This window comes from Podarcis bocagei, assembly GCF_964188305.1.
Source record: "Podarcis bocagei genome assembly, chromosome: 9".
NCBI lineage: Eukaryota > Metazoa > Chordata > Lepidosauria > Squamata > Lacertidae > Podarcis > Podarcis bocagei.
Window position 1 is genome coordinate 69,607,687 of NC_138134.1, and position 27,190 is coordinate 69,634,876.

At 46.4% G+C, this 27,190-nt stretch overlaps 1 protein-coding gene across 2 annotated transcripts in view; it reads right to left on the reverse strand.

The window, feature by feature from the left end:
- Positions 1–27,190, reverse strand: part of FRAS1 (Fraser extracellular matrix complex subunit 1) — a 390,698-nt gene that overhangs the window by 352,394 nt on the left and 11,114 nt on the right. For both annotated transcript variants that reach the window (XM_081206862.1, XM_081206861.1), the window contains exon 2: positions 21,936–21,967. In XM_081206862.1, coding sequence (XP_081062988.1) covers positions 21,936–21,967 — 32 coding nt within the window. The remainder of the gene's footprint in view (positions 1–21,935; positions 21,968–27,190) is intronic.

Genomic DNA, 27,190 nt, shown 5'->3' on the forward strand with positions numbered 1-27,190 from the left:
CCATTTCCCTCAACCACTCCTCATATGGCTTGGTATCCAGACCCTTGATCATCTTGATCGTCTTCGTTGGGTTCAGTTAGTCAACCATCTACAAATTTGCCTAAAAGGTATCTCATCCAGTCTGTATTTTACTAGCTTCTTCACAAGAATATCATAGGAGACTTTGTCCAATGCCTTACTGAAATCAAGATACTCTACATCCACAGCATTCCCCTGATCCACCAAGCCTATAACTCTATTTAAAGAAATGAGATTCGTCTGGCCCTAGCCTGTGCCCAGACAAAACTGATTGAAAGGTGATAGACTATATGGGACTGACTGAAATGACTGGCAGAATCCGAGACCAGGGGAAAGAGACGACGGAAGAAGATTGGAAGAAATTCAAAATTTATCTTAAGAAATATTGTAAAATTAATGAGTGCTAAAATGTTGAGGTTATAGAAAAAAGGGGACTACAGCTGTAAAAGATTAGTAAAAGAAAAGAACAAGGGAAAATTAGATAAATTCAAGGGGGAGGATTTGCTGAAACAAATTTGGAAATTGGGATGCAGAAAGGGGAGGTACGGGGAAGTCGGTGAAGTAAGGTTTAAGAAAAAAGGATTTGAAATTATACATGTTTGTTTATGTGTTTGTTTGTTTGTATTGTGTTTTGTTTGTGTTTATATAAATGTTGAAAAACAAATAAAAAAAAATATAAAATAAAAAGACAAAACTGATTGAAACCTATTGCTATTTGCACATTATTTCTCAAACAGTGGACTGCGATCCACCAGCAGTCCTTGAGCCAATTCCAAATTCTCCACAGAACCACTGTTACAGACCCAGTTTGGGGTGGAGCTGGATTCTGACCTTTAAACAACAGCCCTGCTGTGTATGCCAAGGGTGATTGGGTCTGAGAGACACAGGGCGGAATCTTTTCTTTGCAAAAGGCAAATGCAAGGATACCGGGGAAACAACCAAACCAAAAACGAAAGTTCAAAGCTTTATTACCCAATCAAGTATTACACAGCTTAGGATTTTGTCTCCCTTGCGAAGTGAAGCCCTGGGAAAGGGGAACAGAGATCGGAGGAAAGGAACTGTCCCACTAACACACTAACTGTTTGCCTGATCCACTGGAAATAGAGAGGAAGGGAATAAAAGAAAACTGTTACGAGGAGAAGAAGGGAGATCAAAAAGATCAGGAAAGAAACTAGCAGTTTAGAGGGGGTGAGGGATAAGGTACAAATTGAGTATGACAAGAGAATGGGGGCATGGCTGTGAGGGCTGTCAAAATGAGCTCCTGAACTTCAAAATTCACTCTTCGAAGCCCAGGAGGGAGGGAGGCATTAGAAGAGAGAGAAAATATTGCATTTCACACTCGTTGTTCTAAAATAGTGAAGCGTTGCTCTTTTATGGCATTCACTCTCTTGTCATATAAAACGGAATTATTATGCAGCTTTAAAACATGTGTCTTAATCCGCAAAGTGATTTGTTTCCGATTAAATAGACAAAATTATCCTTAAACCCTCTGGGGATTTTCCCTTCGGTTTGCACTTTCCATCTCTTTTGCTTCGTGTCATCAAAACAGAGAATATCCCACCAGTTGTGGCAATTTATAATCTTTTCTTCTCCTCCTCCTCGACAGAAACGGCACATTGCTCAAAAAATATTTTATCCTGGATCCCCTATTTCTTTAACATTTTTATGTAAACCAGCATATTACAGAACACAAAAATCCATGAGGAATGAAGAGCTGTTGGCGAGAACTTTAATGGTAGTAACTTCTTCATTGCGAACAATTCATGGAACAGTTTCATAGAACAGTTTTGCCCTGGTGAATACAGCTTTGAAAAGCCAAATATGACCATATGACTAGCCTCCATGTCTAGGTTGGGATCCTAAGATTTGTGGTCTGCTCAATGTGAAGTCGGGATGCGGGTGGCGCTGTGAGTTAAACCACAGAGCCTAGGACTTGCCGATCAGAAGGTCGGCGGTTCGAATCCCACAACTGGGTGAGCTCTCATTGCTCAGTCCCTGCTCCTGCTAACCTAGCAGTTCGAAAGCATGTCAAAGTGCAAGTAGATAAATAAGTACCGCTCCGGTGGGAAGGTAAACGGCGTTTCCGTGCGCTGCTCTGGTTCACCAGAAGCAGCTTAGTCATGCTGGCCACATGACCTGGAAGCTGTACGCCGGCTCCCTTGGCCAATAAAGTGAGATGAGCGCCACAACCCCAGAGTCGGCCATGACTGGACCTAATGGTCAGTGGCCCCTTTACCTTTACCTTTATCAATGTGAAGTCAAGACATTTTCCGATGGCCCAGTTCCAACATTGCATTTCCAAAGTACCACCCTGGAGGAAAAGGATCCACAAAGTGGAATTAAGAAGGAAGAGGGCAAATATAGCTAGCTACCCACCATTTATTTCTCTGCTGGTTTGTTAACATGTTAGCATTTGTTTCCCACCTTTCCACCCAATGGTGATTCAGGCACCTAACCTAAATACAAAATACCTAACCTCAGGTTAAGAATTTAATTTGTTCCAGAGGTCCGTTCTTAACCAGAAACTGTTCTTAACCTGAAACACCACTTTAGCTAATGAGGCCTCCCACTGCCGCCGCGCCGCCAGAGCACGATTTCTGTTCTCATCCTGAAGCAAAGTTCTTAACCCGAGGTACTATTTCTGGGTTAGCGGAGTCTGTAACCTGAGGTACCACTGTACAGCAAAAAAAGCACTAAACGGTTAAGAAACAAGGTAAGCAAATGCCTCAGGCGAAAAACTAAAACAGAGATGGGAACCTGTGACCCTCCAGATGTTGCTGGATGCCCCAGTCAGTAATCACACAGTTCAAAGATGGGACTTAACTCTTTATTAGCAAAAACACAACCTCCACAGACTTAGTTGAGTGTCAAGTGTAATGAGCAAAGCAGCTCGTTCTTCTTTGGTCTTCCTCTGTGAAAATCAGTTGCCGAGACCAAAAGTCCCTGCCTCCTCACAGCCGTTGAAAGTCCCCTCCTCTCCAGGGCTTCTTCCAAGCAATCAGAGACTGTGCCTGAATGCAGCCTGCCGCTGCTCTGCCCATTTCAGCCCTCTTCTGGTTCTGGGAGACAGAGGGGGAAGGAAGCTCATTGCAGCAGGAGAGGAGACACCCGTGCCTCTTCTCCAGCCTGACCCATCTCTGCCTCTTGGCTCCCCTCCTCTCCTGCTGCAGCTTCTGCCTCTGATTCTGGACTGCTCTCTGCCACAGAATCTCCCTTCTCACCAAGCCCTGTTACCTCTTCAGCTTCGGACACCTCTTCACGGTTTGCCCTCTCTTCTCCCTCTGACCACTCATCATTGTCCCACCACCACTCTCTGGGCTCTGAGAGTTGGGGTTTCCTTGGGGGTCCCCCAGCTGATTCTTCCTGCCGTTCCTCTTCATCCAACCACTCCATGACATTGGACTGCAACTGCCACCATCCCTGACCATCAGCCATGCAAGGAGTTGGAGTCCAACAACATCTGGAGGGCCACAGGTTCCCCATCCCTGCTTCAGGAAAATGAAAGCATATGGACATAAGCAGAGCCTGTGGTCCTTCTGGTCTAGCATCCTGTTCTCACAGTGGCCAGCTAGATGCCTGTGGCAACACCCCAAGCAGGACTTGAATGCAACAGTGTGCTCCGCACTCGTTGGTTCCTAGCAACTAGTATATATTCTCAACCTGTGGGTCCCCAGATGTTGTTGGACTACAACTCCCATCACCCCTAGCTAGCAAGGCCAGAGCTCAGGGAGGATGGGAGTTGTAGTCCAACAACATCTGGGGACCCACAGGTTGAGAACCGCTGATATATTGGGTTATTGCCTCTGACACTGGGGGCAGAACATCGCCATCATGGCTAGTAGCTGCTGGTAGCCTTCTCCTCTATGAATTGATCCAATCCTCTTTTACAGCCATCCAAGTTGGAGGCCTAGTGATGTATGGAAGTGAGAGCTGGACCATAAAGAAGGCTGATCGCTGAAGAATTGATGCTTTTGAATTATGGAGCTGGAGGAGACTCTTGAGAGTCCCATGGACTGCAAGAAGACCAAACCTATCCATTCTGAAGGAAATCAGCCCTGAGTGCTCACTGGAAGGACAGATCCTGAAGCTGAGGCTCCAGTACTTTGGCCACCTCATGAGAAGAGAAGACTCCCTGGAAAAGACCCTGATGTTGGGAAAGATGGAGGGCACAAGGAGAAGGGGATGATGGAGGACGAGATGGTTGGACAGTGTTCTCGAATCTACCAGCATGAGTTTGACCAAGCTGTTGGAGGCAGCAGAAGACAGGAGTGCCTGGCGTGCTCTGGTCCATGGGGTCATGAAGAGTCGGACACGACTAAACGACTAAACAAAAGTTAGAGGCCATCCAAGTGGGAGCAAATGGGAGCCATCCTTTTTAAGCAGTCCAACGGACAGATTTGGGCTTCGTCCAAAACTTGCAGACACACCCAAAAGTTCATTCGTTCCCTTAACTTTCTCTTTCTCTCTAAGCCCCGGTGAAACTAATCCTGCTACCTGCCAGAAAGGAGGGAGGAAGCGGCTCGCATTAGCAACAAGCAGGCTGCCAGCTTTCTGCAAGGCAAACGAAGAGGTGGGAAATCCAAGCCCAGTTTTTAAGAGAATAGCTGAAAAGGTCAGACGCCTTTGGAGGCCTCACCTCAGAAGGAAAAAGGAGCCTGAACACCAGTTGACTCTCTGGTATTTAAATGAGGAGCTAACTAAGTCAGGTGAGACGCGGGGTGAGCTCAGCCGTAAACATTTGTGTCACAGTGCGCTCCTTGTGTCTAGTTACAAATTCAGAGACCGGAGGGGGGAAACACTTGCAAAAGAAGCATATCCATTCAAAAGCCCAGGTGCTGCTTCAGTGGGCAAGGAGCAGAGACCAGCCATTAGATTGACCTACAAGGACCTCTGGTCTTGTTTTGTTTTTTCCCCTTGCCCACAATAACACTCTCAGCAGTGCAGCCAGGGATTTCCTAGAAGCAGGGCTGTGCCTGAGCAGTCTCAAAGAATTCAGAAGTGTGTGCCAAGACAAGATGCATTCCGTGATCTGCGTAAAACCATGCAAGAATCCGTGCCTTGGCTTATCTTGCTTCATCCCAGCAGTCATGCATAAAGGCACAGCGCCAGAAGCCCTGGAAACCCTGCTCAGCCATCTCACCCCTTCTGACGTTTCACCAGCCCCCTCATAAGGACTAGAAACTTCGAAATGAAAAGCAAGTTTCTCAGGGCGCCAAGTCTCACCATCAGTCACAAACTCCACCCATTGCATAGGAACTATGAAATGTGCATAGATACAGCATGCAGAATCCACAGGTGTCCCAGACCTCTTGACCAGTACAGTGGACGCTCGGGTTGCAAACGTGATCCATGCAGGATGCACGTTCGCAACCCGAATCTGCGCACGAGTGGGTTGCGATTCGGCACTTCTGCGCATGCGCGGCTGCCAAAACCCTGAAGTAACCCATTCCGGTATTTCTGGGTTTCAGCGGTCCACAATCCGATAAAACGCAACCTGAAGCCGCTGTAACCTGAGGTATGTCTGTATACAGAAGTGGTTGCTTTACTTCAAAAGGGCATGAGAACAAGTTGCACCTGGGAAGACTTTGAAAAGAAGAAGCAGCTCAACAAAGCATCCCATGAAAGTGGCAAGAATTTCCCACCACCGTGTTAATTCCACAAAAGAGCAGGAGAGGTGAAAGGAAAATGGCACTGGAACTGGCAGGAAGGATACCTGTTGGGTTGCATTCAAGCCTAGTGATGGGCTACCATGGAAGAGTCTCCCACCTGGTGCAAGGCGGAAGCGTGACTGCTAAAGTGGGGAAAGAAAGACTTGCAAGCAGATCATTAACTGAAGTAGAGATCAGATGTCCCAGTGAATTTAATCATCAACTGCAAGATTTCAAGGCACAGCAACCTTTTAAATGCCTGTTACACAGCTTCCCCCAAGGAGGAGGAGGAGGAGGAGATGAAGGAGAAGAAGGAAAAGGACACTGAGGTCCAGTGCCGAGGGCCTTCTGCCGGTTCCCTCGCTGCGAGAAGCCAAGTTACAGGGAACCAGGCAGAGGGCCTTCTCGGTAGTGGCACCCGCCCTGTGGAACGCCCTCCCATCAGATGTCAAAGAGAACAACAAATACCAAACTTTTAGAAGACATCTGAAGGCAGCCCTGTTTAGGGAAGCTTTAATAGGTTATTATATTTTAGTGTTCTGTTGGAGGCTGCCCAGAGTGGCTGGGGAGGCCCAGCCAGATGGGTGGGGTATAAATAAATAAATAAATAAATAAATAAATAAATAATAATAATAATAATAATAATAATAATAATATAAGGAGGAGGAGAAGATGACCCCACCTATCTGACTGGGTTGCCCAAGCCACTCTGGGCGGCTTCCAACACATATAAAAGCACAATGAAACATCAAACATTAAAAACTTCCTGATACAGGGTTGCCTTCACATGTCTTCTAAAAGTTGTAGTTCTTTATCTCCTTGATATCTGATGGGAGGGCATTCCACAGGGTGGGTGCCACTACCGAGAAGGCCCTCTGCCTGGTTCCCTGTAACCTCACTTCTCACAGTGAGGGAACTGCCAGAAGGCCCTAGGAGCTGCACCTCAGTGTTTGGGCTGAACGATGGAGGTGGAGACGCTCCTTCAAGAATACAGGGCTGAAGCTGCTTAGGGCTTTAAAGGTCAGCACCAACACCTTTAATTGTGCTCGGAAACGTACTGGGAGCCCATGTAGATCTTTCGGGACTGGTGTTCTATGGTCCCGGCAGCCGCTCCCAGTCACCAGTCTAGCTGCTGCATTCTGAATGCTCTCCTTCCAGAACGGGGGAAGCTGCAGGAGCTCAGAGCATTGGGTCCGTTGCCTTCCTTCAGACACCCTTCAGCTGTTCCACCGCATGGCAGAGCAGGGACTGCTGCCTAGCCATGAGCCAGGCTAGCAAAAGACAGTCTTTCCGCCAAGCTGGAAAGCCTCGTGATCTTTTGCTGCTGCCGTGAAATGTGGCACCATTCACAAAAGGCTGGCAGCCTTCGCTGCTAGTGCCAGCCAAGCTTCTCCGGGCGAGATGCACCTCATTACCACAAAAGCAACAAGGGAGGCACTGGAAATCAGGAGCCATGATCACCGTGCAAATCAGACCTTGACACCTGGACAGCCTTTGCTCAGCTCCCAGACTGTGATGCTGTAATAACAACAGATGGCAAAACGAGCAGGGAAAGGGCCGCATCAGAAACAGCGGCTGAGCTAGGAGGCTTTGCAAGTTTTCATTCCATCGCAACTGCGTGAGCTTAAGTTCACAATTTGAGGCAGCCTGGGGTAGTGGTTAGAGAATTGGCTTAGCCTCCTGGGAGACTCAGGTGCACATCTGCTCTCAACCACAAAGCTCATGAAGTGACTTTGGGCCAGTTGCTCTCCCATCTCAGCCCTAATAAATGATTTTAGAGTGTTGTGTTGTGTTGTGTTGTGTTGTGTGGTGTGTGGTGTTGTGGTGTTGTGTTGCGGTGTTGCGGTGTTGCGGTGTGTGTTGTGTGTTGTGTTGTTGTTAGCCACCCTGAGCCCGGCTTTGGCTGGGGAGGGCGGGATATAAAGAAAATTTATTTATTATTATTATTATTACCCTACCTCACAGGGTTGTTGAGAGGGAAATGACAGCACGCACTGCCTTGAGTTTGCAGGCAAGTGTCCCAGAAGTGATTTAGAATCATAGAATCATAGAGTTGGAAGAGACCACAAGGGCCATCGAGTCCAACCCCCTGCCAAGCAGGAAACACCATCAGAGCACTCCTGACATATGGTTGTCAAGCCTCTGCTTAAAGACCTCCAAAGAAGGAGACTCCACCACACTCCATCCAAGAGTGAGCTCCCACCATCTCATGGACGGCAGCCTTTTTAGATTCAATGGTTGTGCTAGTTGAATGAAGGCTGAAATGAAAGGGGGGGTTCCTTTTTTTTAAGCGGAGAAGAAACTGGTAATGTTCAGGGAGGCAGGAGAGGATATATTGTTTAATAATATCCTTTCCAACTTGTGTTAACAAGTTCTATGATTTAGCAGAGTAACATTCCCCTTTTTAAGCTTATACAGCAGATAGGTTTACCAGGCTTGCTAAAGCCTCTAAAATAAGTTTCCTGGCAATTCCCCTTTATTCCCTCCTAAAAAGAATAGACACGACACAGTCTTGTATTAAAGGTATAAAATAGTTTACTCACACATTCTGTTCACAGATGGATCCCAGAAGGCAGACTTAAGTTACAAAATATATACACTTGGAATCTATCCCATAAGGAGATAGTTCCTTTGTCCTCTCTTGGCTGGAGGCCAAGAGAGCATCTCAGGCTAAGGAGATGTTGCTTCTTCGAGTCAAAGAGAGAGATGGCTGCTTGCGCTGTGCTATTTTGTTACCTGCACAGGTAAGGCAACACCCACCTCTGGTCACATGTAGAGGAAGTTTGTCCCAGTGCAGGAGGAAACAGGAAGTTTATCTACTGGCTTGACAAACATCCCTCTCTAGGAATGTTGTATTTGACTGCTCTGTGTTTCACATCCCACAGAAACGACCCCCAAAACTGCCATGCAATAAAATGATGTGGGTTCTTTAAAAATAAAAATAAAAAGTCCCCCCCCCACACCCCTATCTCCTGAGCCCTCATCAGAATTCTGTGCTTCCTCCTTGAAAACCATTTCAAACCTGAAGCCAATATCCTTCCTTCTTTTTCACGGACACTGTGATTATTCTGTGCCACTGTGAACTTCAGCCTCTTGAACCATCCCATTTCAACTGCCACATCCTCTGGTAATTAAGGTCATTCTCTCTCTCCCCCACCCCCAATCTGCTGGATCTGCAGGAAGAAATAATTATCCTGTCTGATCTTGTTTTCCTTCAAGCCCAGTTCTAGTTTCACCTGCTCGGCTTTTCCATCTCGATCAGGGAGTCGGCAAGGGGGAGTACGCAGAAAACAAGAAAAATCCAGAAAACCCACAGACCTCATGAAATTCAAGATCAGTGGCGCTTAGGTGTAGTTTGAGGATGGGTGGGAAGATTTTGAGCACAGCAATCAAACTGGAAATGCTTAATGCTTTGATAAAGTATATTTTATTCCTGATGTTCATAGCTGTGTGTATTTCCCCATTATCCTCACCTTCATTATCATTCAGAATTCTGTGCAACAACCAAAAAGCAGAAGCAATAATTATGCTAAAATGCACTAGCATATATTTGCTTCTTTCCCATGGTTTATCTTGGACCGAAAGCTATGCAGGACCAGGACTCTCTACCATTGGCCACAGGAAGTCCTGTTTAGAGCCACATTTAAGGCCTAGAAACTTTGTGCATGTGTGAAAACTGGGATTATCAGAATTAAAACCATGTCCTCAAATAATAATAATAATTTATTATTTATACCCCGCCCATCTGGCTGGGTTTCTCCAGCTACTCTGGGCGGCTTCCAACTGAATATTAAAATACAATAACCTATTCAACATTAAAAACAGGGCTGCCTTCAGATGTCTTCTAAAAGTCTGGTAGTTGTTGGTCTCTTTGACATCTAGTGGGAGGTCGTTCCACAGGGCGGGTGCCACTACCGAGAAGGCCCTCTGCCTGGTTCCCTGTAACTTGGCTTCTCGCAGTGGGGGAACCGCCAGAAGGCCCTCGGAACTGGACCTCATTGTCTGGGCAGAACAATGGAGGTGGAGACGCTCCTTCAGGTATACTGGACCAAGGCCATTTAGGGCTTTAAAGATCAGCACCAACACTTTGAATTGTGCTCGGAAACGTACTGGGAGCCAGTGTAGGTAATAACCAGGTAAACCATAGAATCACATGCAAAAGAAGAAATCACCTCCATGGCTCTGTAGACACCTGTCTCTGATCCTGCTGTCCATTGACATGTGGCCTCCAGGAGGTTCACTGTAAGGGAATGTGGCTCTTAGGCTGCCCAAGGTTCGGCCCGCCTGCTAGGAGTAGCAGCCAGAGAGCCCTTCCTTCACTTATCTGAACCACAAAATCATTAAAAGAGGACGTCTTCTGAGTGTCCCCTCAACCAGATATTTGGAACGTGGCAACCAGGAAAGGGTCTTTGTCTCCCTCTCACTTGCAGAAGTTTCCAACTAGAGAGAATTGTAGAGTTGGACCCCTAGGGGTCATCTAGTCCAACCCCCTGCAATTCAAAAATCTCAGCTAAAGCATCCATGGCAGATGGCCATCCAACCCCTTTTTAAAGGCCTCCAAGGAAGGAGAGTCCACAACTCCCCCAAATGAGTCGATTCCACTGTCAAACAGCTCTTACTGTCAGAAAGTTCTTCCCCATGTTTAGTCGCAATCTCCATTTTTGTAACTTGAAGCCACAGGTTCGAGTCCTGCCCTCCAGAGCAAAAGAAAACAAGTGTGTTCCTTCTCCCCATTTTATCTGCAGGGCAACCCTGCATAGTAAGCTAGGTATGAGAATGATCAGGTTGTAGGACTGTGGTATCACAAAGTCCCGGCTGAGGACATCGGGACTGGGGGCTAGATGGCAGTGTGGGAGCAGGAACGAGAGTCCAGAATCCAGGGGTCAGAGGGTCAGGAAGCAGGGAGACATGAAGTCAAGGGTCCGAGGGTCAAGAAGCAAGGAGCTGAGGTCCGAACATCAGGAAGCAAGAAGCCAAACACAGCAAGGCAGGAAACGTGTTGCTGTGGCAAAGAGCAGAAGGGAAATGCTGACCTTATATCCCTTCCCAGCTCTTGCCACCAGGTGCTGTGAGTTACCAAGCAGCCTCACCTGTGCGGTGAGCCTTGCCTCTCCAGAACAAACTTAGGAAGGCCCCAGTCCTGTGAAGCCCTACTGGTCACAGGGCCTGGCTCCTGCACGCACTCCTGACATGTGGAAATTATAATGCATGTTATGCATTCACAGAGGTGCCTTTTTTATGAGATCACATGCAGGTAACTCGCAACTTGCATGAATTTAACTTGGCAAAATAAAATAAAAATTGGAAAGAGGGCAGAGAATTGTGGGGGGGAAACCTTTGGCAATCCTTCCCGACGTTTTCACTGTAAATAATTTTGGCCCCTGGAACGCAAGCCCTGAGGACGTTGAGAGTCGCCTACACTCCAGGGATGAACTGGAGTCAAAGATTCTGGAGCTTAACCTCAGCAAAAATTTGGCCCATGCAGATGAATTCTACCATTTCCTCACAAAATGAGTCTCCCACCCAGTGGCGTAGCGTGGGGGGTGCAGGGGGGCCGGCCGCACCGGGCGCAACATCTGGGGGTTAGGGTTAGGGGCGCAAATCCATGGATTAGGGGGCGCAAATCCACGGGTTAGGGGGCGCAAATTACTTGCCTTGCCCCGGGTGCTGACAACCCACGCTACGCCACTGCTCCCACCATCACTATTGCGACCAGGCATTTGACCTTCCTGCCTTTTGTCTTCCTTCAACTATAAAATGGTGAATCTCCGGGGGAAACGCAGGCCGCCTTCAGAAGTCTCAAGAAGGACCGTGCAGCTTTGAGAACACGACGAGGGACAAGTTTGATTAATCCATGCGACATGCGGCCGTCCCTCTGCACAAACGCAGCCGTCGCCAGGCTTCAAAGCCTCCTCAGGGAGAGGTTTTCGCAGGCAGGGAGCCCCATGCGTGTCCGGTCGATGAATCGCCAGCAACACCTCCCTGGGCACCATTGTTCAAAGAAGAGACGGAATCATTTGAAAATCAAACAGCGGTGGCTAAAAAGCTTCAGAGCACTGGTACCCGAAGTGTGTGGGCTCCCTATGGGGCACTGAGAGGCCAGGGGGAGGAGGCATGAAAATGACCTGTCCCGACTTTGAAAAGCTGGTATCGCTGGATTGTTTTGTTGAATCAATTAAACCAAGTCGTTTCAACTGGATTTTGAATAAATGCCCAATTAATCGAATTTTATTGTGCTGTTATCTTCCATAGTGAGCAATGCAACTGGCTACTCTGAACAATACTTCCTTATAGGCAGTGTTAGAAACTCAGATATATAAGCTCCATCACCAAATGGAACCTTAAACCAGGGTTATGGTTGCCACCAATGAATATCTAGGCGTCTTTGTTTTTTTGCAGAAAAATTTATTACTATTATTATTTTTCATTCCATTTCTATACCCCTTTATATTTTAAAGGGGGGGAAATCTCAAGGCGGTTTAGAACACGTTATAACATCAAATAAAACAACCCAGAAAAGAACAAATGCAAGCTTCAAGGAAAATATTTCAGATCCTTCTCTAAGTGACATCTTGTTTTCCCCATATATTGTTTTTACCTACTTAATTTATAGAGCTGCCCCATAGCAGAAGGACGCTAGGAAGCCAGTGGGGTATAGTGGTGAGTGTGTAAAACTAGGACCTGGGAGATCAGAGTTCAAATCCCCACTCGGTCGTTACGCCTCTTTACCTACCTCACAGGGTCGTTGTAGGGATTACCGTATTTCTCGCTCTATAGGATGCACCCGACCATAGGACGCACCTTGTTTTAGAGGGGGAGAACAAGGGGAAAAAATTCTCCCCCTCTCTGCTCAGTGCCCCTTCAGTGAAGCAGCAGGAGAAACAGCGCCCCTTCCATTTCTCCTCCCGCTTCGCTGAAGGGGCGCTGCGCATCTCTCCCTCTCAGCTGAAGCCAGGAGAGTCTTGCTCTCCCGGCTTCAGCAAAAGGAACCCGAAGCCTGCAGAGCGCAGCAGGACCTCCCGCTGCACTCCGGAGGCTTCAGGCGGCTATCCCTGAAGCCTGGAGAGCGAGAGGGGTCGGTGCGCACCAACCCCTCTCACCCTCCTGGCTTCAGTAAAAGCAACGCGAAGCCTCCGGAGCATGGAGGGAGCGCTCCCTCTGCGCTTCAGAGGCTTCACATTGCTATCACTGAAGCCAAGGAGCCTGCATTGGCTCCATAGGACGCACACACATTTCCCCTTAATTTTTGGAGGGGAAAAAGTACGTCCTATAGAGCGAAAAACAAGGTAACTGAGGAAGGGGTGAAAATTGTACTAATGGAGAAAAAAGGGAGGGTATAAATGAAATTAAAAAGCTCTTCAAGCTTACCTGCTTAAGAAAGATGGAGTCAGCCAGGTGGAGATGCCAGTTGTCAACTTGGCATCCAGAGATGTCCTCATGGTCGCCATTTTCCCTATGCCGGTAGCAAAACGCGCCTGGCGCCTGGCTAATTTCTATCACTCCCTAAAGGGGGCATTGGAGATGAGTTTGAACCAATAATGTGGTGGACCCAACAGCATCCAGCACATCCACAGGAGGCAGAGACAGTCACCATCCTTGGTGGCTTTAAAAGAGGATTGGACAAATTTGTGGGGGACAAAGCTATCCATGGTTAGTAGCCACGATGGCTCTGCTCTGCTTTCACGGTCAGAAGCAGTAACGCTGCTGAATACCAGCCGAGGGAGTGTCAGGCTTCAGGGAATTGCCTTCCTCCCTTGTGTCAGTAGATAAGCAGAACAAAGGAAAATGAGCCTTCTTACCAGTTAGAAACTTTAATAATCACAGCAAGAGAACAAATAAATAATAATAATAATAATAATAATTTTTTATTTATACCCCACCCTTCCCAGTTCAGAAAACTGGGCTCAGGGCGGCTAACAACAAATTTAAAACACTTAATTGTACAGTATAAAAACATGAATAACAATAAAAATCAAAGTTCAGAACTCAATTTAGGGGTAATCCATCTAACAAGCATTAGATAATCTCCAGGGCTAGCTGGCTGAATTAGTCCTACTTGGGCCAGCAAGGAGGCCAGGGGAGAATTAGCTGTGGGGTCCCAGAGTGGGTAATCATCATAAAAGGGGAGAGGGAGAGAAGAGAAGGGAAGGGAAATAAAAGATCAGGCTGAATTCAAATTAAAGGCCAGACAGAATAGCTCTGTTTTACAGGCCTGACGGAGGGAGGTTAAATCCTGTAGGGCCCTAGTCTCATGGGACAGAGCATCTCCCAGAATGGCGGTGCTCCCAATGAAGGACTCCACCCACTTCTGTCCCTATTAATCTACGCCACTCCTACATCTTGTAATCTGAGCTTGTACCCTCTGTGCTTTCTGTTCTGCCACTTTCTGAGCTCTCCGTGACTTTGGAGACGGGGTGTGTGTGAATGCTGTCCAGAGACTGTGAATCTGTTAACCCTCTCTCTTTCTGTGTTTCTTCTGCGAGCTGTCCCCCATCCAGTATTTCCTAGCTTCTGCCTTCTGAACTATGCCCCTCTGCAAACCGCTGTTCCAAATCTATACCGTCCTCCTGCTCCTGGGAAGATTCAGGATCCAGGGGAAGGGGAGGCTCCCACCATTCTTCCTCAGTGCAGCAGGGAGACTGCAGGAGGGGAGAGCGCTCTTGTGGTCGGGTCCTGCAAAGGTGGTTTTAAGGTAGCATGATTGGTTTGGCCGCACTAGGTGCTGCACTGCAGGTGGCGCTACAATAATGGAGTAGAGGTGGGACAAGACAACGAATTTTAGCATCACACGGGGCACCACTGAAATTTGAGAGCCCAAATCTGCCACTGGGTCCTGCTTGCAGGCTTCCCATAAGCATCTGTGAGTAACAGGATGCTGGACAAGATGGGCCGCTGGCCTGATCCTGCAGGTCTCTTCTTATGTAATGCAAAAACAGGCAAGTGCATCATCCCCTATGGGATTTTCAAGATTCAGAGTGCCTCTTTTTTCCTCTTTTCTTGCACAAAGCTTAGGAAGAGTTCCTTCTCCCCACCCACCCCCCATTGAGTTCACTGGGGTGGGGGAAGGGAACGCTTTTGCATAAAATATTGTTTTTCAGCATTTACCATTGTACACAGCCGTTAAGTGCTTAGGAAGCAGGATACAATAGCACATAATCAATCCTTTCTGTAATGCGCTTCCTTCAAAGCCTGGTGAAGACAAAGAGGAATGTCGCTGACTGAAAAGGAAAGTAGCTGACTTAGACACCTATTTATCTATTTTATTTTTTTAAAAAAATAAAATGAGCAGAACGCCTCGGAGGTGCAGGAGGGAAGAGACGCTGAGGAGGAGGAAGACGAAGGGAAGCTCGCGGATCCGAAAGGTAGAATTGCTTTGCTCAGGGAGCAATGATTAAGGTGAGCACTTCTGCATCACACAGAATCACAGAACTGTAGTCAGAAGGTACCTCTGAGGGTCATCTAGTCCAACCCGCTGCAGGAATCTCAACTAGATCATGTCAGGAGTTCAGCCTACACTTGAGTAGGACCCTGGTAGAGACACATGCCCAACTGCCATGTTCTCTCCCTCCTAATCTTTCGTTTGGGAGCTTCAAAAGCTTTCTTCAGCCCGAACATCACAGTGACCGATGCCAACAGACATCGGCACACTTAGGGATCGCAGAGTTTGTGCATCATGCACGTGACAGACCTCAGCAACTCAGCATTTTGGCTAATCTACTTTATTTACATATAAACACACACGGAGCACTGCAACATGGCTCTCTCTTTCTCTCTCTAGCATCAGACAGCAAAGAGAAAAAGAACAAAGGACAATAGCCCCACTTCACGGAACACAGTAATACAAGCATCCTGTCTCTGTCACTTCCCACTCTGTGGAGTCAAAACATATATACCGTCATGTGATAGACAACAATCCCATGACTGCAATCATGGAGCAGGAATTCTAACAACCCTCAGGGAAGTTTTTAATATGTAACGCTGTACTGTTTTTAACACTTGATTGGGAGCCGCCCAGAGTGGCTGGGGAAGCTCAGCCAGATGGGTGGGGTATAAATAATAAATTATTATTATTATTATTATTATTATTATTATTATTATTATTATTCCAACTCTAGGATTCTATTTCCAGATGATGTTAGAGAGAAAAGGAGAGCCCTGGAGAGCATCATTTAGGGAAATGGCTTTAGCTCAGTGGTAGACCCCAGATTCAAACCTGGCATCTCCAGGAAAGGCAAGAGATGTTCTGTCACTTACCACTCTGTAGAGTCAAAACATACACCGTCATGTGACAGACAACAATCCTATGACTGCAGCCACGGAGCAGGAATTGTAACAGATCATACATGGCAGGTGGCCACCCAACCTCTGCGTAAAAACATCCAAGGAAGGACAGTCCACCACCTCTCATGGGAGTCTGTTCCACCCCAACAAAAAAGAAACTAGTAGGGTTGTCTGGAAAGGTTGCCAGCCTTTTAAATTTTAAAAATGTTCTGCTCCTGTGCCTTTTGCATGACACAGATGTCACAAGTGAAGCTTTCCACACTTGTCTCTCTGCCAAGAATACCTTCCTGTGCTTAGTTTCATCCGTGTCAGGCTACTGTAAAGGGCACAGCGACGGAGCCTATTAAAAATATGGCAACTAAAAATATATATGAATATGCCCTTTAGCATGCAGAAAAAGCAACCAACGAGATCCACTCCAGTGACCCAGTTACTGCCAACCTTACAATATCTGACAGCAGCCCATGCATTAGTGATCACTAATATTGCTTCCCTTCCACGGCTCACCCCTTGCACCCACACCTTTTTGTTTTTATTGCATGAAAATGCAGATTCATCAAGGAATTCATTTCTATCAGTTACTTGCTGATGGTAGCATGAAGAGTTGTCAAGATTCTAAAATCTTCAAGAGATCACTTACTGTATTTTTCACTCTATAGGAAGCACCCAACCATAGGACACACCTAGTTTTAGAGGGGGAGAACGAGAAGAAAAAAATCTCTCCCTCTCTGCGCAGCGCCCCTTCAGCGAAGCGGCAGGAGAAACGGAGCCCCTTCCATTTCTCCTCCCGCTTCGCTGAAGGGGCGCTGCGCAGAGAGGGGAAGCTGTGTAGTGCCTCTCCAGCGAAGCAAAGCCAGGAGAGCAAGAGGGAGCTCCCGCTGCGCTTCGGAGGCTTTGTATTGCTATCGCTGAAGCCATGGAGCCCACATTCGCTCCATAAGATGCACACACATTTCCTCTTAATTTTTGGAGGGGGAAAAGTTCGTCTTATAGAGCGAAAAATACGGTAGATGCTGCTTTTGACCTAAGGAACGCATTCACCCACGGATATCATGGATGCAGAGGAAGGGTTGGACAACAATGAGCGGTGAGAGGGAGAAAACTGGGAGGAGGTGGTGCCAGAACCTGAACAGGTAACGAGGCTTAGAGAGCGGGGAGAGTCTGTTGCAGAGAAGTCCATAATCAGAGGCAGAAGCAGAAGACAGTGATGAGTCATGGATGCCTCCCCCTCCTGTTGCGATAAGCTCCCCTCCTGTCTCCCAGAACCAGAAGAGGCATGAAAAGAACGGAGGATTTGCGATGCGCAGGTGCAGTCTCCGATTGCTTGGGGAAAGCCCTGGAGAGGAGGGGGCTTAGTCATCTGTGAGGAAGCAGAGGTCTTCAACAACTACTTCATGGGGACAAGACCTACCAGAGATGAGTGCTGTGCTTATAGGCCAGACACTCTTGTGTCCATCATGTTTTTTGCTAATAAAGATTTAACTCCAACTTGCATGGTGTGATTTACTGTTAGCTCACCTCTGTCAAAGGACAAACCCTCTGGTGTGAAGGAATACTGGGTGTGGCCCTCACCTCCACTCTCATGGACCCTCTTGCACAAACGAAGACAGTTGCTTGATCTGGGGGGCAGGGATGTGAGAAGGCACCGATTTCTCTCTTGCCCCATATTCATCACATCACACAGAACCGTTTCCATTCTGCTGCGGTTCAGCTTCCACCCAAAACTGTGTCATTCGTCTTCTTTCGCCGCTGTCCACTATGGCGACATTTTTCGCAACCCGTGTAATTGATGATGTCGTCCTTACATTATGCCACACCATTTATTTCAACCCGAGGGAAACAGTGCAAACCCGGGGAATCCCAAAATCAATTATGTGCCGTTTGCGGACTGAAAACAACAACAACTGATAGCGTTCACATTTGCTGGATTGGATTGGGACAAATCAGCAAACACCAGCCATTTCCACTGCTATGGGAATTGTACTGCTGTGGGTCCCGGGGGTGATATGCACCTCCGTCAGGCACTGAGCTTCTCTCATTCCAGCACTGTATCTTCTTCTTTTGCCACTGCCACCAAGATATTTGTGAGTACTTGAGGGACCAGATCACACTGCTCAACTGGGGTTAACACCCCCACATTGCCCACCTCCCTTTTTAGACTCAGCTGATTGTTTCCAAGCAAAACATTTCTTGTCAAACACAAACTCCGACCTGGTTACAGCCAGCAAGCGGAAACATGCAAGGAAATACCTATGCAAGAACAGCAGCGGTGATCTCTTTTTATTTTTGGTCTTGACTGTGGATGTTCTTCCCATCGTAAAGGAATTTTTTGATTATTTGGACTTGGAGAAGTGGTGCAGTTGCTAAACTAAAAGTATTGGACTAGGACAGGGGTCAGCAAGCTTTTTCAGCAGGGGGCCGGTCCACTGTCCCTCAGACCTTGTGGGGGGGCAGACTATATTTTGGAGGGGGAAAATGAACAAATTCCTATGCCCCACAAATAACCCAGAGATGCATTTTAAATAAAAGGACACATTCTACTCACTGGTTCCTGGACCATCCGCAAGCTGGATTGAGAAGGCAATTGGGCTGGATCCAGCACCCGGGCCTTAGTTTGCCTACCCATGGACTAGGATCTTGGAGATCAGGGTTCAAATCCCCATTCAGCCATGAAGCTCACTGGATGACCTTGGGCCAGCCTCTCAGCCTAACCTACCTCACAGGGTTTTTGTGAGAATTATTATTATTATTATTATTATTATTATTATTATTATTATTATTACACTTTCCCCCCAGAACCAGGACTCAAGGAGCTTCACAAAAATTAAAACACACAAGGGGGCAGCTGTAAGAAATGTTTAATGGCAAGTGAAGTGACGACAACTAGAGACTAATAAGAATTGATGCAGCGATGTGAACATATTACGCAACGGGGGAGGGAAACCTGATCTTTTAGAAATTGTATTAAAATAAATTAATTTGGTTTGATTTGTAATAATTTGGAAGGGGGGGAAATTGGCGGAAGGAACAAAAATTCAAAACACAGATTAAGACGCAACTAGCCAAGCTACAGCTCTTCCTGCCATTATCTGGTTCAGCGTAAGGCAGATGTTCAGTCCCCCCACCCACAGCCATGAGAACTTTCCTTCCTCAGTACATCCCACGACATCTGCGGAGATACATGGAGAGGAACCAGCAGTCTATCATAAGCGGAGGGCTAAGAATCAGTCACTGAGGCTGTGCCACATGATGAAAGGGAGCTCTGTACGTGTCTGGCATCCACACTGTCTTTGCTACCTATGAAAACCTACAAGCCTGGTGAAAAAAAGTCCTGCAAATATCAGCCGCACGTCAACAGGCAGGGGTGACATCCTGATGTCTCATTTCCGCGTGTTCTGAGCACCAGTATATTACAGTACTTATCGAGCCAAAATGTGGAGGGGAGAATTATCTGCCGCACAATTTATTAGAGTTGATGGAGTGTAGGCAGATTTCTCAATAGCCTTTAAAACATTGTGATGCTCCACAGTATATTTTTAATGGAAACAAATGCATGCAATCTGCTCGGGCTTTTCGTCGAGCCGTCCGCCAAAGACAACGGGCCGTAAATCAATTTCATCTCATCCCCTCTCTCTCTCTTTGCAACAGGACAGCTTTAAAGGGACAATGTCAAAGTTGGGAGGGAAGAGCAATTTTAACTCTAAGAGGGTTAGATGCAGGGAGCAACTGCCAGGATACGGATGGAGGAAAGCATTTGCACAAGGGCACTAAACTGAGAGCTAGATCTCAGTTAGCAAGGTCAGACCCAGAACAGTGGGGGCCACTTCACACCTCACAAGGTAGGGGATAAAAGAAGGAGTTGCATAGAAACCACCGAGTCCATGGATGCCGGAAATAATTGGAACTACATCTCCAGGAGGGCTGGGCAATATCTGGTTTTCAACTTCTTGATATATTACCAGCTAAACATTGTGGTATGCTGATGTATCACAATTTCTGAAATAAGGTTGGAACTATGTAGAGGCGGGATGCAGGTGGCGCTGTGAGTTAAATCACAGAGCCTAGGGCTTGACGATCAGAAGGTCGGCGGTTCGAATCCTTGTGACGGGGTGAGCTCCCGTTGCTCGGTCCCTGCTCCTGCCAACCTAGCAGTTCAAAAACACATCAAAGTGCAAGTAGATACTCCCGCTCCGGCAGGAAGGTAAACAGTGTTTCTGTGCGCTGCTCTAGTTCGCCAGAAGTGGCTTAGTCATGCTGGCCACATGACCTGGAAACTGTACACCGGCTCCCTTGGCCAATAAAGCAAGAGGAGCGCCGCAACCCCAGGGTCGGCCACGACTGGACCTAATGGTCAGGGGTCCCTTTACCTTTACCTTTATGTAGAAGCGTTGCCTGGCTTCACAGTTTTTCCCCACATTGTGATTTTTGCATAGCACACACACACATCATGATTCGCAATATACGCCAGGTCAAAAATTATGAAACCAATATCTTGATATGGGCTGGAAACCAGTTTCAGATGATATATCGCCCAGCCTTAACACCCACCATGATTTGTGATATATTGCCAGGTCAAAATCACATACTGGTGGAATTCACAATGCGTCGTTAAAGTAGGTGCGGAGCTATTGTACAACAAAACTTCCAAACAGATCAGCGTTCTGCCAAAGATGTAAGCAACGGGGAAATACAATGCAAAGTTTGGGGAAACACTTGGGTTGATGCAACATTGTCTAACCTCTCCACAAACAAATCAGGATAAATAGTCCTCAAACAGATCAATTTGAAACAACCGTAGAATCTCACACCACTTTCCTCCCATTGAAGACTGACGGGAGCATTTTTTGTTAAGCACGCCATGCAAGGAAATGTTAAAAAAGACCCACAGTTGAGCCCAAAATTGGTCCAGCAATATTAAGGGCAGTTCACCCTTCTAAGTCAGAGATTAAAAATCAGACCGTACCCATCTCTCAGACACTTGCTAACCCCACATGCCACACTCTACATAGGGGAAAAGTTTACATACACATTTCCTGACACAGCTAATACTTTCTCTTACAGCATGGCTAAGCCGACAAAGATCATTACTCTTGAAAAAAGCAAAACCACTCAGCAACAATTTATATCATAAAACCAAGGCTTTAAAAGTATTATCTGAAAATCGTCTCCCGTACTCATTCCTTCAGCCATGGACAAAAACACAGCTGGCTGAAAAAGGGAAATTTAATAAAGTTTCGGAAATCTCAAACATGTTCTGTACCTCAGGGCTTACAAAACACACAGCCCTATATGCAGTGGAATTCTATGCATGATTCTTCGTCTACCCAAAATCAAGCCCCATCCAGTTTAATGGGACTTACTCCCAGGTATGTGCATATAGAGTTGAAGGTTTTTTTTATGACACACACAAATGCATAGAATAGTTAAACAGAGTTCTGTAACATTTTTTTAAAAAAGTTTACTTACAACCAAAGTATAAAAGGACCATGTAACAAATAGAGAGTTACCTTTCAGATCAATAAACAGTGCAATTCTATGAATGTTTATCCATAAGTTTTCCTGGCCTCGAAGGAGTAAGTGTGTTGAGGGTTGCAGTCAAAGCCATACCTTGTGTGTGTTTTTAATGATTTTGCAACTATTGCAATAACATTGCAAGACCTTTAACTGTTGCAATGAAGGGATTGCATTGGGGAAAGAAGCAGACAGGCCTTTTGCAAAATCTGCAAATTCTCCCTCCCCAAGCCCTCTCCCCCTCCAGCCACTTCTAGCCAACTTGTGCCCTATAGTAGCCACCTCAAAAACAGTAGCAGAGGATGCCATCGCAACAGGTATAGGGGCTAGGACCTCTCAGGTCCCACCATCGTCTCAGCGCTGTACTTTCGTTCTTCCAGGCTAGAATTTGCTTCAAGGACAAAGCCCCTTCCGTGCCATAAAATGAAATCTAATTCAAGCACAGCTAGTCACAAAATAACATTAAATCTGACCTACCTGAAATGATGAGCCTCCGTAGACGCATACACCTGAAAGACCAGAAAGAAAATTGTGTTAGGCAGACATAAAAACCAACTTGTTAAATTAGGAAGTGCTGGAGAGAGAGGGGGGAGCACTTTTAACAGTCCCTACAACAAAGTAAAGGGACGCGGGTGGTGCTGTGGTCTAAACCTAGGGCTTGCCAATCAGAAGGTTGGCGGTTCTAATCCCCGTGATGGGGTGAGCTCCCATTGCTCGGTCCCTGCTCCTGCCAACCTAGCAGTTTGAAAGCATACCAGTGCAAGTAGATAAATAGGTACCATTCTGGCAGGAAGGTAAATGGTGTTTCCGTGCATTGCTCTGGTTCGCCAGAAGCAGCTTAGTCATGCTGGCCACATGACCCGGAAGCTGTACGTCGGCTCCCTCGGCCAATAAAACAAGATGAGCACCGCAACTCCAGAGTCATCCGCGACTGGACCTAATGGTCAGGAGTCCCTTGACTTTTACAACAAAGTAGCCCGTTTTCCGCAAGCAGCACAGTTTCTCCAACTATCCTTAGTGTCTGGACTCGCAGCCTTTCTCAACCTGTGGGTCCCCAGATGTTGTTGGACTACAACTCCCATCATCCCTGAGCTCTGGCCTTGCTAGCTAGGGGTGATGGGAGTTGTAGTTCAACGACATCTGGGGATCCACAGGTTGAGAAAGGCTGGGAGGGAGCAAACTCACAACAGGAGCATCTGAACCATCAGCCAACGGGATACAAGGCAAAAGTTCAACCTCAGGCCAGTGCCGGATTTAGGGTGCTGCAGACAGATCCCCTGCAAAGGTCACCGAACCAGGGTGGATAAAAATCAATGATTTTTTTATTTTTTAAAAAATTGATTTTCAATATTTAAATTGGATTTTTAAAATAAAATTCTTTTGGAGAAAAAATATTTCTACATATAGTTTTCTATTTAAGTTACATTATAGTCCAAAGGCTATTCATCAGGAAATAAGGGTTTGTTTTAAGTCTTTCATGCATGCTCAGTCTAAGGTTTTTTTAAAAAAATTGTTTAACCACATCAGTTAACAAACATGGATACATATGCTTTAATGTTATTGTTTCCTCTGCCCTCCCTATTCCTTTTTCCTTTTGTGTGGTTTCAATTGGGTTCTGAGCTTGCAAGCAGGGACAGTTTTATACAGTATTATTATTTTTTCCTTTACATATAAGGTGCTATTTTTAAATGAGGAAGATAAAAGTAAGGAAAAGAAAATAGACAAATATATATAGTATATCACTATAACAGTTGTTAACGATTACCATTAAAATTGTTTCAACCTACTGTATTTTGTATAAATGAGCTCCAGATTTCATTACACTTGTCTATGCAAAGTCTGAACATTTAATAGCTTCCTAGCCCTTTGAAAAAGTTGGGTGCTTTGTAAGTGAGAAAGAAGCACAGCAGAAATGAGTTTATCCTTTAACAGCTTGTCTTCCACCAACTTCAAGCCTGGAAGAGTGCTTGTTTCTGTTGAAAGGAGCCTAGGAAACCACAGATATTCCTAAAATAAGTTATCATCCGTTCTAAAATGTATCTCAGCAGCTGCAGGGCATGAAATGGAATACTGCAATGAACTATGCGCAGCACATTGGTATGAATACGCAGAACATGCTAGAAAGGATGCCTTTGACCCAAACACTAGAATTTTAGCTTCTGCAGATATTAGGGGTTTGGGGCAGGACCTGAACTCAGATCCAAGGGAACACATCACAAGAATTTTAGAAATCCACGCAAAAAAAAGTTAACAGGGTATCATAGGGGCAAAGCAGAGCCAGTGACAGACTGTGCTGGCCAAAATAGAGGCAGAGGATTAAAATAAGTACAGTATTTGTGCTATAAACATCACATCTAGTTTGACCCTGATTTAGGAGGGACCAGAAAATAGACGCTGACTTGGTAAATAGGACAGTTGGAGCATATGCAATATGAGGTCTCGGCACGTCCCTCTCAATCCGATTCGGGGCACAATCCAGTGTTCTGGAGTGCCCCATCCAAGCTGAGACAAATAGGGACCAATTGCTCCTGATCGATTGAGAGTCCTAGCAGTCTTTGATTAGGGTTGAACCCCTAACTAATCACAGAGGTTGCACAAGTATTGGAATTCCGCCTTGGCCCACGAGAGCAAACTAGACGACTCGTCCCCATTTTTATGCAAAGGGCATCTTTTGTTTTGGCAGAGGTCTCCTGGGAGACAGGTACAGTTTCGTGTGCAAAAGACTACACTTCCCATCATCCACTGAAATGCTGAAGGGAGGGAGTGGGAGGGAGCCAGAGAAGGAGGTGGGGCTATAAATGGCCGTGCCAAAGCATGAGCCGAGTTCTGTCAATGGGAACAATGACACTTCGGGTGAAGCCACGTGACTCCATTTGACAGCCCCATATTGCTCTGGGTGGACCCAATCCAGGACTGTCTCAACCTGTTCTGGTCAAATTCTGGGTCAAACTGTGTCAAACCAGTAAGGTAAAAGGTAAAGGTAAAGGACGCCTGGACGGTTAAGTCCAGTCAAAGGTGACTATGGGGTTGTGGCGCTCATCTCGCTTTCAGGCCAAGGGAGCCAGCATTTGTCCACAGATAGCTTTCTGGATCATGTGGCCAGCAGGACTAAACCGCTTCTGGCACAACAGAACACCGTGACGGAAACCAGAGCACATGGAAACACCGTTTACCTTCCCGCCGCAGCAGTACCTACTTATCTACTAGCACTGGCGTGCTTTCAAACTGCTATGACCCATGTACCTATGGGACCGCCTCTCCTGGTATGCCCCGCGGAGGACCTTAAGGTCCACAAATGACAACATTTTGGAGGTCCCAAGTCGCAAGGTGGTTAGATTGGTCTCAACTAGGGCCAGGGCCTTTTCAGTACTGGCCCCGACTTGGTGGAACGCTCTGTCACAAGAGACTAGGGCCCTGCGCGACTTGACATCTTTCCACAGGGCCTGCAAGACAGAGCTGTTCTGCCTGGCCTTTGGTTTGGACTCAGTCTGACCCTTACGTTTCCCTCCCCTTATGGTATTGATCTATGGGCTATTATTAAAATGAGGCTGCATTTTAAATTGTATTTTAACCTGTATTTTAAATTGTGGTTTTTTTTCCTCCCCTATTATGTATTTATTGTAATTTCACTGCTGTTAGCCGCCCTGAGTCTGGCTCTGGCCGGGGAGGGCGGAGTATAAATAAAGATATATTATTATTATTATTATTATTATTATTATTATTATTATTATTATTATTATTATTATTATTATTATTATTTTGGCAGGAGCTGGGACAGAGCAACAGGAGCTCACCCCGTTGTGGGGATTCGAACTGCTGACCTTCTGATCGGCAAGCCCAAGAGGCTCGGTGGTTTAGACCACAGCACCACCGGCATCCCCATGAGCCAGTGCACAACCCCAGCACACTATCCACAGAGGGCTGAAAGGGGCACTGGAGCCCCTCTAGTCTAACCTCCTGCGCAACATAGGATCTGCAACTCAGGTTGTGACGACAGCATCCTTGGCAGATGGCAGCTGAGTCCCTGCTTAAATTCCTCTGACAAAGAGAGCCCAGCGCAGCATGGAAGCGTTGCAACCTGAAAAACATTTCCCCACTTGAAACTGCGGGCAAGCGTTTCACTGTATCTTAAAGTAAAATGTAGCAAGGATTAAATCACACACTCCTGAGCTGGCAAGCTCTTGCTTAGAATAAGTCACAGCTGACACTCATGCAAAAATCACAGGGTTCCTGCTGTTGCTTTTTCATCTGCTACAATTTTTTTTTTAATGCACCTTCTACAAATGAGACTTACAGGGAGGACTATGAATTGTTGCGAAAAAGGACTAAGAAGGAGTTTATTTAGGATTTGGGTTTTATAGCAATAACTATTAAAATAAAATGCAAAATCAGAAAGAAGGTTAGAAAACCATTAGTCGAGGTTGATGGAAGTCCTAGGCTGTGATAGCCAAAGGTTTGTTATATTGTATAAGATGGGATATTATGTTTGGAAAACATGTGCAAAAACCAATAAAAATTATTTTTAAAGGAGAGAGAGAGAGAGAGAGAGAGAGAGAGAGAGAGAGAGAGAGAGAGAGACTTACAGGGAGGACATCCTTTGCCAACCTGGCACCTTCCAGATGTTTTGGACTACAACTTCCATGAGCCCCAGCTGCTAGTTGGGACTGATGGGAGTTGTAGTCCAGTGCACCAGACTGAGGCCTGGGTAGGAAATAGAGCCTCTTGGATTTCTAAGAGAGTAAAGCAATGCTTTTATGGAAATCACGATGCACCACACACGCCTTTATTCTCCAAGCTTTCTTTTCTTTCTTTCTTTCTTTCTTTCTTAAGAAAAAGAGAAGTGCCTTCGAAAGCGCCTAAAGGGAATTGCAAAAAAAGTCAACCCAGACACTGGCCATTTGTTTGGTGAAAAGTGACGCCTCCCTCGTCTTCGAGGCGCAAGTGGCTCTGCTGCAGGATGCAATCGCTGGGGGTTCTGAAGGACACGAGGATTTGGTTCAATGCCGCCTGGGGACGCGGAGACAAAGGAAGGGTTTATGGCCAGCGCTGCAGTTGGTCTCCCCAAGGAGGCAGCAACAGCCACTTCTGCACCGCACCTGCCAGACCGTTAATAAAAGTGTCAAGGCCAGGGCCTTCGCAGGAAGCTGATTGCCTGCTTCCAACGCTATGGAATCCAAAGTGAGAGGGCAGTTTTGAAAAGCAGGAGACGGGCCTTTGAGTACATGCTGTAAGAAAGCAAAGTCCGGAATGCAGCAGGGAACAAGGCATTCAATGCCCACAGAACCAAAGATCACCAGGCGCCTCTGATTATCACAACGAAGTTTCCCACGGTTTATTCCTGCCAAAATGGCCCAATCCATAGAATCACAGGGGACCCCCAACGGTCATCTAGTCCAACCCACTGCAGGAATCTAAACTAAAGCATCCATGACAAACGACCATACAATCCTGGGCAGGTTTTTGTTTTATTTTCCGCTAACAACCGGAATTAACTCTGCAATTAACTCAGCAATTAACTCTGCTGCCCTAAATGCAAAATAAGTTGTCGTTGCTGTTGTCAACAGCATCCGTAACTCATCCTTCCTCCAAGGAGTTCAAGACACATAGCTGCTCTCCCATTTTATCTTCACAACCATCTGACAAGGTAGGAACAAGAGAGTCCCAGAGGAGTTTAACCCGGAAGAGTCAATCCCTCTTCTCAGGAAAACCTGGAGAACTGTAGCTCTGGGTGG